This window comes from Eremothecium gossypii, chromosome V (assembly GCF_000091025.4).
Source record: "Eremothecium gossypii ATCC 10895 chromosome V, complete sequence".
Taxonomy (NCBI): domain Eukaryota; kingdom Fungi; phylum Ascomycota; class Saccharomycetes; order Saccharomycetales; family Saccharomycetaceae; genus Eremothecium; species Eremothecium gossypii.
In genome coordinates this window covers 815,671-827,263 of record NC_005786.2, presented here as the reverse complement: position 1 = coordinate 827,263, position 11,593 = coordinate 815,671, and the positions used below count along the sequence as shown (strand labels likewise).

The 11,593-nt window shown below is 51.1% G+C and overlaps 8 protein-coding genes across 8 annotated transcripts; 5 read left to right on the top strand and 3 right to left on the bottom strand.

Annotated features, from left to right (window-relative positions):
• Window positions 1-168: 168 nt before the first annotated feature.
• Window positions 169-741, bottom strand: AGOS_AER101W (CinA family protein; the record flags this gene model as incomplete). The annotated part of the gene is made up of 1 exon (NM_210315.1): window positions 169-741. The coding sequence occupies one exon, from the start codon at window positions 739-741 to the stop codon at window positions 169-171; it is 573 nt and encodes a 190-aa protein (NP_984961.1).
• A 185-nt stretch (window positions 742-926) lies between these two features.
• Window positions 927-1,391, top strand: RPN13 (proteasome regulatory particle lid subunit RPN13; the record flags this gene model as incomplete). Its single annotated transcript, NM_210314.1, has 1 exon — window positions 927-1,391. The coding sequence occupies one exon, from the start codon at window positions 927-929 to the stop codon at window positions 1,389-1,391; it is 465 nt and encodes a 154-aa protein (NP_984960.1).
• A 66-nt stretch (window positions 1,392-1,457) lies between these two features.
• AGOS_AER099C (AER099Cp) lies at window positions 1,458-1,775 on the top strand (the record flags this gene model as incomplete). The annotated part of the gene is made up of 1 exon (NM_210313.1): window positions 1,458-1,775. One exon carries the CDS (start codon window positions 1,458-1,460, stop codon window positions 1,773-1,775), a length of 318 nt encoding a protein of 105 aa, NP_984959.1.
• A 43-nt stretch (window positions 1,776-1,818) lies between these two features.
• Window positions 1,819-2,904, bottom strand: URA4 (dihydroorotase; the record flags this gene model as incomplete). Its single annotated transcript, NM_210312.2, has 1 exon — window positions 1,819-2,904. One exon carries the CDS (start codon window positions 2,902-2,904, stop codon window positions 1,819-1,821), a length of 1,086 nt encoding a protein of 361 aa, NP_984958.2.
• A 302-nt stretch (window positions 2,905-3,206) lies between these two features.
• Window positions 3,207-4,955, top strand: DPH2 (2-(3-amino-3-carboxypropyl)histidine synthase; the record flags this gene model as incomplete). Its single annotated transcript, NM_210311.1, has 1 exon — window positions 3,207-4,955. The coding sequence occupies one exon, from the start codon at window positions 3,207-3,209 to the stop codon at window positions 4,953-4,955; it is 1,749 nt and encodes a 582-aa protein (NP_984957.1).
• A 142-nt stretch (window positions 4,956-5,097) lies between these two features.
• Window positions 5,098-5,689, top strand: CNB1 (calcineurin regulatory subunit B; the record flags this gene model as incomplete). Its single annotated transcript, NM_210310.1, has 2 exons — window positions 5,098-5,149; window positions 5,214-5,689. The coding sequence occupies 2 exons, from the start codon at window positions 5,098-5,100 to the stop codon at window positions 5,687-5,689; spliced, it is 528 nt and encodes a 175-aa protein (NP_984956.1).
• Window positions 5,690-6,101: 412 nt separating this feature from the next.
• CDC73 (Cdc73p) lies at window positions 6,102-7,169 on the bottom strand (the record flags this gene model as incomplete). Its single annotated transcript, NM_210309.1, has 1 exon — window positions 6,102-7,169. The coding sequence occupies one exon, from the start codon at window positions 7,167-7,169 to the stop codon at window positions 6,102-6,104; it is 1,068 nt and encodes a 355-aa protein (NP_984955.1).
• Window positions 7,170-7,371: 202 nt separating this feature from the next.
• On the top strand, window positions 7,372-11,568 carry AGOS_AER094C (RNA helicase; the record flags this gene model as incomplete). Its single annotated transcript, NM_210308.2, has 1 exon — window positions 7,372-11,568. One exon carries the CDS (start codon window positions 7,372-7,374, stop codon window positions 11,566-11,568), a length of 4,197 nt encoding a protein of 1,398 aa, NP_984954.2.
• Between the last annotated feature and the right edge of the window lie 25 nt (window positions 11,569-11,593).

Genomic DNA, 11,593 nt, shown 5'->3' with positions numbered 1-11,593 from the left:
ATCTATAGCCATCGCCAGGCCCCACAGCACGCCTCATACGTTACCCTGCTTGCAGCTCCCCGTGTCCAAATTACAACAGATCGATCCCAAAAGCTACAAACGCGTACAACATAAAAATTTTCGCTCTTTAGTCTCTTCGGGACAGGCTATTCCAGAGCGTCGCCTTAGCTAATCTGCCGCCTCTGAGGTCTCTTGTTCCGGATCGGGAGGCCCGCGGCGGATCATCTCCAGTAGGCATTCCAGGCCGCGCTCTGCAAACAGTTGCATGTTCGCGCGGCGATCTGCACAGCCCGACACGTAGGTCCACGAGGCGTCGCCCGCGGGCCCCGCCACGCCAAAGTGCGCGGTGCCAGCGGGCGGGTCGGCCGGCGTCGCCGCAGATGCGTAGCCGGTTTCCGAGAGCACGTAGGTGGCGCCCAGCTCGAAGCGCAGATTGCGCGCCAGCCGCAGCGCGACCGCAGGGCTGGGGCCGGTGTAGCTGGCGATGTCCGCCTGCGACCAGCCGCTGAGCTTAAGGCGCGACTTTAGGCTGTACACCAGCGTGCCGCCGTGGAACCAGCGCGACGCGCCGGGCACGGACACCAGAAAGCTGGACAGCAGGCCGCCGCAGGCCGCCTCGCTGACGGCCACCGTTGCGCCACGCGCGCACAGCTCGCGCGCCACTTCCTCAACCAGTTGCCGCGCGCGCGGGGGAGGGAAGTCCGTAGATACCGCTCTTGTCGTCTCAATTGGTCTAGACATGCACCAGCGATTGCCAAGCTGCGGGAAACCTCCTGACGGCTGTAAGAGACGCAGCACTCGCCGTGCTCCGCGGCGACGCGTTTTCAGGTGCCCGTTCGCACGTATATAGTGAGGGTAGCGGTTGCTTAAGATCACGGGTGGCAAATCGACGTTCGCTGGAGCTTGGCGGTTGCGAGAACAGCGTTATGGACACGGTCAGGAGCATCAGCGCCAGAGATCCGGTCCGGTTTCGGGCTGGGGTTTGCCAGTACGACGAGGAGAGCAAGCAGTGCACGCCCAAGGCCGCTGGCGGGACGGTGACGATCCAGCCTTCGGAGGAGGCAGAAGGCTTCTACGACTTTGTGTGGCGGCCCGAAGAGGAAGCGCGTGGGGCAGATGCGATCGAGCTGATCTTGATCCCCGGGGAGACGCGGTGGGTTCACATCCAGTCGTGCAAGACGGGGCGTGTGTTCTGCCTAGTTTTCTCGTCGGGCGAGAAGTACTTCTTCTGGATGCAGGAGCGGAGCGCGGAGGACGCCGGGGCGCTGAGCGAGCAGGACCGGCAGGCGCTGGCGCGGATCGAGAACGCGCTGCGGGTGGCGGAGGAGGGCGGCGAGGAGGAAGACGTCGAGATGGCAGACGCCGAGCCGTCTGCACCGGAGCATATGTAAGTAGGAGCGGCGTGCGCGGCTGAGATCATATACTAATAGGTTCGTAGCGTGGGACACCTGGGTGATATGCTGCCGCGGGAGGCGGTGGTGGCGCATGTGGGAGCGCTTCGGGAGGGGTCTGCGGAGCTGCGGGAACTGCTGGCACTGTTGCCGGAGGGCGTGCGGCGCGACCGCGGTATGCTGCTGGAGTGCGTGCGCGGGCCGTTCTTCACACAGGCGGTGGACGGGCTGTCGCGACAGCTGCGGGCGCGCGAGGCCGCGTACGGGCTCGCGCAGGCGCTGCGCTACCCGTACCGCGGGGAGGGCGTGAACGGCTTCCTGGACGGCGTGCGGGAGCAGGGGCGACGCGAGCGCGCGGAGCGCGACGGGGCGGAACGCGAGTGACATGTCTAATATCTATGTACAGTTACGTGCAGGCTGCGCGGGCCTAGGCGTCCCAACGGACGGCCCAGTCCAGCGTCTCGCCGGCTTTGAAGGGAACAACCACGATTCCGCGGCCATCCGTAATGTGGGCGGGGACCTGCTGGCGCGACCTGTAGAGCACAGCACGGTCGCCGGAGCGGAGGGTGTCGCGCCCGACGCCGTAGAACTGGAGCGGAAAGTCGGAAACGAACGCCTTCAGCTGCGGCAGCGCCCCGTGCGCATCAAACACCTGCGCGAGGTACGGGATGGCCAGCGACTGCGAGTAGACGCCGGCGCAGACGCCGGCGTGTCTCGATTTGTTTTCCACAGGGTGCGGTGCGGAGTCCGACCCAAAGAAGAAGTAGGGCTTGCCGCTGGTTGCCGCGCGGACGAGGGCGCGCCGGTCGCTGGGAAGCTTGGCGACGGGTTTGCAGAAGTTGACGGGGTTGCCTGCCCAGTCGTCGATGGTCAGCGAAAGGTGGTGGGCCGTGAGGGTCGCGGCAACGCGCACCTCCGCGGCTGCGGACACGCCGCGGTTGAGCTCCTCAATTGCGGCAACGGCCGCAGCTGTCGTGCAGTGTTCAAGCACAATCTTCAGGTTGGGAAAGGCCGCATGGATCTGCTTCAGCGCAGGCAGAAATGACTCTTCGGCATTCATCACGTGGATGTCCTCGGAGTCATCCGAGACACTTGGCTTTTCACCATGCAGATTCAGGACCAGTCCTTCCTCCTCCATGGCACGGAAAACAGGGTAAAAGGCCGAGAAGTCATTCGGATCAACACCGCTCGTAGAGTTGGTGGTGACTCCTGCCGGATAGCACTTCACACCCTGGATCGCGCCCGCTTGCGCCGCCTCGTGGATCAGTTCGGGCGTCAACTCACGGCACAAGTAGAACGACATGAGGAACGTTGTCTGTGGGCTCATCTGCTCCAGCGACTGCTTGTACTGAATTACACGCTCCAGCGTCGTGACGGGCGGCTGCAAGTTGGGCATGATGTACGCGACGGAAACCCCGCCTTCTCTGATCGTCGGGGTTACCAACTCCGCCATTGGGCCCTCCCTGACATGCACATGCATGTCGCATGTGACTCCTAGTTCAATCTCTTCCATCGTGTGTTCTTAGAGGATAGCTGCGTTGGGTTGTGGCCTATTGCAGTTTTTGCCTGGTCAGTCATATATATGTGTTCTATTCTAGGTCACGTGACCAAGCTACTGCGGCATCTGCCTGCTGGCAAGGCTTCTGGCCTTCTTTCCAGACCATGGAAGGGCCTCATCTCTCTCTGGTAACTCTATATGTTGTGCAGGGGATTTTGTACGCTGAACGAGAACCGTTCTTTGTCGATAGTTGAAAAACGTTTTGAAGTTCCGTGACATTACAGCTCATCGCCTGCCTGCCTGACAATAGTGCCCCCATGTCAGAAGCTGCATTGGTGCCCCCCGCCCTTTCTACCAATCAGACAGAAGAAACATTCAACTTTCAGCAGTATGAGCTTTTGAGGCAGGACCGTGCGGCACACCTGGGCCCCGGCATCACAGACTTGGCAAGCCTAAAGGAACGTATCCGGAGCTACTATGCGATAGAAAGCCTGGCTGATCATTTAAACTCTCATGCTGAGTATAGGAGTATCACTCTTCAGTTCCCCGATGACCTGCTGTTTGATTCGGCGCTCGTGGCCGAAGAACTGCAGGCCTTATTGCCCGACCTACAATGTGCGAGAACAGATGCGCCTGCACAGGCAGACACTACGTGCAGCTGTGGCACCCAAAAGACATGCGCTGATTCGAAGGACTCTGCTGACGGCAGGAAGATCTGGATATTGGCAGACACAGCATACAGCCCTTGCTGTGTGGACGAGGTGGCTGCGGAGCACGTGCAAGCAGATGTGGTAGTGCATTTTGGAGACACCTGCCTGAACCCGGTTGAGACACTTCCGGTCGTCTATATCTTTGGCGAACCATATCTGGATCGTGCGAAGGTAATATCTCTGTTTACTGAGCGGTATGACAAGGACGCGAAGGTCTGCCTGATGGCCAACGCTCCGTACTCACGCCACTTAGAAAGCTTGAGCGGCGAGCTATCGCAGCTGGGATACTCTAACCTTGTATTCACTGATGTGGCGCTTCCTGACACTCCTAATGCGGCAGCAACCATCCTGGGCGTGTCCGATTCACATCCTATATCCCACAAGTTGTATGCCAGCGGCGATCGGGTGTACTACGGAGCAAAGGAGCAACTGTTATGTGAGGAGCAGCTGCAGTCGTTCGAACTGTTTCACATTGGCCTGCCGCCAGACCCTCGGCTGCTCTTCCTCTCTACTAAATTCCAGGGCGTTACAGCATATGATACACAGAAACGGCAGATAGCAAAGGGCCCCTTCCCCGCTATGATGAGGCGCTACCGCTTCATGCACGTTGCGCGCACAGCCAGCACCATCGGCATACTGGTGAACACCCTATCACTGAAGAGCACGCGCTCGCTGATCTCTTCGCTGGTGGAGCTCATCCGCAGCTGTGGCAAGAAGCACTATATGTTTGTGGTCGGAAAGCCGAACGTCGCCAAACTGGCCAACTTCGAGCCCGTCGACGTGTGGTGCGTTCTGGGCTGCGGTCACGGCGGCATCGTGTTGGATCATGCCAATGAGTTCTACAAGCCGATAGTGACGCCCTACGAACTGACTCTTGCCCTGGCGCCAGAGTTATCCTGGACTGGCGCTTGGGTTGTTGACTTCAACACCGTCATCGATGGGATCAGTGCAGATCTAGGCCTGCAGGCCGGCGCTATACCTGCGGAAAATGTACCGGAATTCGACGCCGTCACAGGTAAGTACGTCGGGAATTCGCGCCCACTCCGCGAGCTCAACCATCTGGAAATTGAGAGCCCCCAAGAATCCATCACGACAGGCTCTACGGAGCTAGTCAAGAAGTTCTCGGGTGCCTTGACCATCGGTAGCACCGTTTCTACGTCCGCGCAATTCCTACAGGCGAGACAGTGGACGGGCTTGGGTAGCGACTTCAACGCAGAAGATAGCTACGAAGAAGAGGGCGCCACAGTAGAGGAGGGCCTCTCCGGAGTCGCCAGAGGCTACCAGTACGATGTATCCAATGCCGAGCATACCGACGCTGACGTGCCTAAAACGTCCGGCCGGGTAATGAATACGTAGTTTGTGATGGAATTTCTCGACACCCTGGGGAAGCCATTTTATGTAAAATCATCAATTAAAGACACAAATGAGCTTACGAGCGAGTCTTGAAAATGCCAATAACTCCTAGCTTAAGATCTGGCATCTAATATATAACTGAATAATGGGTTCTGCTCCCTCTAAGATCTTGGAGGACTTGCTTGATGATACGAACTGTAAGTCCAAGTATGCGGGAAGTGTCCCTTATGTGATGGACGGTGTTACTAACGATGCATGCAGTTGACCGGGAAGAGATCGAACGGCTTCGCAAGAGGTTTATGAAGCTTGACCGAGATAGTTCGGGGTCGATAGACAAAAATGAGTTTATGTCGATCCCCGGAGTGTCGTCCAACCCGCTAGCGGGACGTATAATGGAGGTGTTTGATGCGGACAATAGCGGGGACGTGGACTTCCAGGAGTTTATTAGCGGGCTATCGGTGTTCAGTGGGCGCAGCGACAAGGAGGAGAAGCTGCGTTTTGCGTTCAAGATCTATGACATTGACAAGGACGGATATATCTCGAACGGAGAGTTGTTCATTGTGCTAAAGATTATGGTGGGGAACAACCTCGAGGACGAGCAGTTGCAGCAAGTTGTTGACCGCACGATCATGGAGAATGATGTGGATGGTGACGGAAAGTTAAGCTTCGAGGAGTTCAAGAGTGCGGTGGAGACCACTGAGGTCGCAAACTCTTTGACCTTGCAGTGTGACATATAGATAAACATATAGAATATACATGGAGTTCCTTGACCGACTTATTTGGGACTGAGATGACCTCAAACGATATGTACGTTTGCTTTTAGGATAAGAATTGCCACATTATCATGATGTTGCATGTCGGAAGTGTACACCATTGTCCGGTGCTACATGCCATGCTACTTACTGGATGTGTGACAGCGCACCGTCATGCTATTCTCGGATACGCACCAGTCCCGCAGCATGCTTTGATTTCCGCATTCGTACACGGGTTTAAATATTAAAGGTGAGCTTGGAGTTAGCTACCGGTAGAATAGCGTTCGATTTCCTATATGACAGTAGTCCAGCAATGTTCTGGTATGTGCGGGATAGTCAGGTGAGTTTTAGTTGATGAATTGTCCGAAGTAAATTTCGTTCTATCTCTAGTAGCCAGCTAATGAAATCCCCTTGCCAATAGCTCTTTCTCCATCATCGTCCAGAATATACGCAAAACTTCTAGATCCTTGATCCGCTTGTTCTTCTCCAGTTCTAACTTTTGCACATTCCATTGGTTGACCGTCTTGGGGATCACATCGCCTGCAAAGTGGAAGTAGTAACCCTTACAGCGCTGAAAAAGATCAGTGGGATTGGACCACTGATAATTCTTGAACTGCCATTCATGCCCCGTCGTAAAGATAGCCACCACTCTGTTCCAGTACTCTGGTTTCGTGAATAGCCGTGTGTTGTTCACAATCACAAACTTCACCGGTCTGGAGATCCTATCCAGTTTCTTGACCACAGTTGTCAGGTCGTTAGTCACAGTCGGTAGCTCCCGCGGATTTATATATTGCGAATCCTCGAGGAATTGTTTGATGTTTGCAATGGTGAAGATAGAAGAAGCAGCCGACGGAATTAGGATAATCGGATCGTTTATTGGAGTGCGCGAAATCGAACTCTTTGACACACCGGCAGCAGGCTTGGACCGCCTGGTGGATTTCAACTGGTTGACCACCTTCAGTTCCACGTCTTTGATCAGATATCCGAAATTACGCGGCTTGGAGCCGCGTAGAGAGGAGTTGTGGTCAGCCAGATATCTCTCGCGTGTCAAGATCTCTTTCAATATCTCGTCTTCCTGATAGCCAACATCTCCGGCTACTGCTCCCTCCTCCACTACCTCGCCCTCCTCGGGGCCGACATACTGTGACACTTGTGTTGTTCCAGAGAGCCACTGGATCAAGTCGTTTCGCTGCAAAAACGACACATTCGTGAGATCCTTCGTTTGACAATCCGCAAGATAATCTGCAGCGCTGGAGTCTCTATGAAGCCAGCAGTGTACAACTACTCTTAGCGGTACCTGCGAATCTTCCAGCTTAAAATCCGTCAACTCATCAAGAGACATTATCTCGGACGCTATTTTTAAATTCTTAGCCACAGATATATCATCGGTTATCTTCTCATCTTCCGTGAGAAGCTGCAGCTCCGCATTATGCTTCAGTAGATCCCTTAGCTGTGATAGCTTCATTCCCTCAACGTCCGGACGGTTCTGATATGTTTCTCTACGGCTTCACCATAAATCAAGCAATTTCTCTGGAGCTTCAATCAGCAATTTTTCATATCGTCTTATACGTTACATTATTACCCGGAATTGGTGAAGCTTTAAATCGGCCAAGTTCAGCGCTCTGGAGGACATCGGACAGCAGCACACTCCAAGTGACCCACGCAAGATGGCCAAAAAGAGCTCGAAAGGAAAACCTGCCGCCTCCCCTGCGCCAATTGATGATGCGAAAGGTAAAAAAGGGAAAAAAAATAAGGAAGAAACGCCCAAAGACGATGGAAAAGCGAAACAAAGAGAAAACCGAGTGAAGGTTTCCGCAACCGTAAGCTGGACTGGTAAACTACCGCATACCTTGCTGCATGAAACGGTGCAGAAGCGGAAATGGAATAAGGTGGAGTACGAGATGAAAAAGATTGGGGACAAGGGCATGCTTGCAATAGCAATACTGTCGTATACGGATCCCAAAACGAAGGAAGTTTTATCCGTTCGTATGCACGATCCCAGCTATGATAAGGCCACTGGAAAGGGCTTACTAGTTCCCCAGGAAACACCGATTGAAGCTAGGCACTATGCTGCGACTGTGGCGCTGCACCGTATTGCCTTTAATACGAATATGCATATGATGTTACCACCGAACCACAAGAAACTTTGGTACGCTCTTGAAGATTTTCGTAAGCAGCTCGCCAAAGCTGATACAAGGCAATGCGATAGAACTTTCAGTGTGGATCCGTTTAAGGTCCTACTCGATGATAGGATAGTGAAGGAAAGTAGGAAGCGGGAGATGGAGATCAAGAAGCAGCAAGAAGACAAGATGAGGAAGCCGCCTACACTAGTCACCTCTATTGGACAGTCCAAGGCAAATCAAGGGAAGATTAACAAGCCGGTGGCGGCCCGCAGGGCCGTATCGTTTCCAAAATCAGTATGGCAATCGGCCCCATTCATTGATCTTGAGGAATCCTCGAGGAATCTGATTGAAATTACCCTGAAAAAGCATATAGACTGGCAGTCGAGGCTCCATGGAGATGTTGAAATGCAGAGTCGCGAAGATCTGGAGCTGCAGTTGCTATTTTTTGGGTTTAGAAAAGCCCATGTTACCGAAGCCATGCAATATAAAGATCCTTTGTCGTTTCTTATATTTAACCTTCCTGAGGATGATCTTCCGCCTTTTTTTCACAAGAGGCAGGAAGACTCAAAGGTCAAGGTTGAACTTGCCACACTTCCGCTTGCGACTAGGAACATGATTTCGCGTTTAATGGAATTTGGTGCTTCATATGATGAAGTCCTTCTGGCTCTTGAAAAGACGGAATACAATGAGCCCGAAGCAGCTGGTCTCTTGACAAGGAGCGTAACCCCGATGACAATGTCGCCTATTGAGTTTTCTGAGGAGGAATCATCTAATATCTGGCGCGACGAATTAGAAAGTCTTTCCAGCATATACACTGATAAAATAGAAGTCATCGATCGGGATTCTTGTTATATGATAGATATTTCCGGAAAGTTCAACCTCAAATTGAAGGTATACAAAACAAAGCAATATCCGGGCACACTTCCTGGTATAATAATTTCGACCTTTGATAAAAACTACAAGCTTCCCAACTACATTAAGCAGCAAATCATTAAAAACCTGCTGCACCATGTAATCAATTCCGGACTTGTTGGCGATATGCTGGTTTTTGATATGTTCGAATGGCTCAATGAAAACTTGGAAGGAATTATAGAAAACCCAGGCCCACTTCTAATCTTTAATGGAGTAGAAGATAAACGTCAGAAGATCATCACAAGCACTGATTCTGGCGTAAATATGAAAAAGAAGTCAAATATTAGGAAGACTTTGAATGCAGCCCAATTGAAACAGGTAAAGGCAGATTATAAGGCAAGAATAGAGAGTGCAGCCTTTGGCAAAATGTTAAAAGCACGGTCCAAACTTCCTGCGTGGAATAAACAGGAATCCATAACCAACATGGTTTTAAAAAATGACGTTGTTTTGATCACAGGTGAAACAGGATCAGGAAAATCCACTCAGATCGTTCAGTTCATTTTGGACCATCTGATTAAAGTCGAAGAGGATTATGGGGTGAAAATTATCTGTACGCAGCCCCGAAGGATTTCAGCTATAGGCTTAGCTGAGCGTGTTTCCGAAGAACGAGCAACACAATGTGGTGGAGAAGTCGGTTATGTGATTAGAGGAACTAATAAATCGACAGCAGCTACTAGAATAACATTTATGACTACAGGTATTCTTGTCCGTATTTTACAAGGAGACATTACATTTTTAAAAAACGCCATTGTTGTTGTTGATGAAGTTCATGAACGGAGCGTTGATACTGATTTGATTGTTATCATGTTGAAAAACTTGCTTGGGAAGATTCAAGGTCTCAAAATTATTTTAATGAGTGCTACCGTTAATGTGGATGTATTCAAAGCGTACTTCAAGGATTTACAGACATGTCACATCGAAGGTCGCACATTTCCCGTGGAGGATTACTATCTTGAGGATGTTTTGGAGGCGCTAGACTTTAAAGTCAAAAGGGATCGCTTCCACCAGGACGATATGAGGGGCGATCATGATTCTGCCTTCATCCGGCCAAACGTGGATTCAAAGATTTTCAAAAGTGGACAGATAAATTATGAACTGGTTGTTGAGACAGCGCTACACATACATCAGCGGTTACTGGATGAGGAAAATGATGGGTCCATCATCATATTCATGCCAGGTGTTGCTGAAATTAACAGATGTTGTGATAAGCTTGAGCAATGCAAGTTTTCGAAAGAATTCATGGTTCTACCACTACACTCAGCTCTCCCACCAGACTCTCAGAAGCGAGTGTTCAAAAGATTCCCCGGAAAGCGCAAAATTATAGTATCGACAAATATTGCAGAAACTTCCATTACTATCGATGACTGTGTCGCGACAGTCGACACAGGGCGTGCCAAAGTGATGCATTACGATCCAAAAAATCACAGTACAGCATTGATTGAAGCATTTATTTCGAAAGCGGAGGCTAACCAGCGTAGAGGTCGTGCTGGTAGAGTTAGGAATGGTTACTCTTACAAACTTTACTCCAAGGACACATATACTAACATGGCTAATTCACCACTGCCTGAGATTAAACGTATACCCTTGGAGAATCTCTATTTGTCCGTGAAGGCTATGGGTATTAATGATGTGATCAAATTCCTTGGCACCGGGATCGATCCACCTCCAATGAACTCTATACTCAAGGCTGAACAAATGCTCACAACCACTGGTTTACTTGACGAGTCGGGGAAGTCGCTTACTGAACTCGGACGATACATCAGTCTAATGCCCGTAATGGATAGCAAGCATGGTAAACTGTTAATCTATTCTATTATATTTGGCTGTACCGATCTTGGAGTGTTAATCGCCTCAGTACTGAGTATAGGAATGACGCCATTCATTGCACCGTTTGAAAACCGTGATAAGATCAAATCAATTCTCTCGCGCTATAAACACAAAGGAGATATTCTGGCGACAGTTGAGGTAGTCCGCCAATATCTTGCTCAAAGAGAAAAGTCCGCCAGGAGAAGATATATGGATGAAAACCTACTATCTTATGCCAAATTAAATGAGATAATGTCTGCAAGAAGCCAATTCTACTCGAATCTTGAGGATGTCGGATTTTTACCGCTAGGTTATAAGCCTGGCGATATCCCAGCGCTGAATAAAAACTGTGACAATCTCAACGTTATAAAGTGCATATTGACAGGGGCCTTTTATCCCCAAGTCGCAAGAGTGCAACTGCCAGATCCACGTTACATGGCAACAAGCTCAGGGTCTATGGAAATGGATGCAGATGCGAAAGCAACTAAGTTGTGGATCAGAAACGAGGAATATATTGATTTGATATCCACAGCTGATCCAGCCACCTCAATTGATGCAAATAAGCTGCCGGCCACAAGAGCGTTTCTTCATCCGTCGTCAGTGTTCTTTGCCGGCTCGGTGCCCCGTGAGCAAGACCTTGTGACGCTGGACGAGTCCACGGCCAACCTCATGGTCGCTACCAAAATGCCTGCTCTAAATGCGCCTTTCGCCATATACGGCACTGCCAATGCCACCTCCAAATTATTTCTCCGCGACCTCACCCTGACTTCTGTACTGGCAGTACTTCTCTTTGGTGGTCCGCTCAGGTACGATATTAATGGAACCACGCACTCCCCCGGTATGGTAGTTGACAATTGGCTCCCCATCCGCACATGGTGCAAAAACGGTGTACTGATCAAGGAACTACGTCTACTGTTAGATCAGGCTATAAAACAGCGCCTTGAGCGCTCACCGATACTAAACACAGACAACCCGGAGGAGGAGTTCATACGACTTGTCTTGCAAATCGTTCAGTTGGAATAACTTGTAAATAGCATTCTAATCTAGA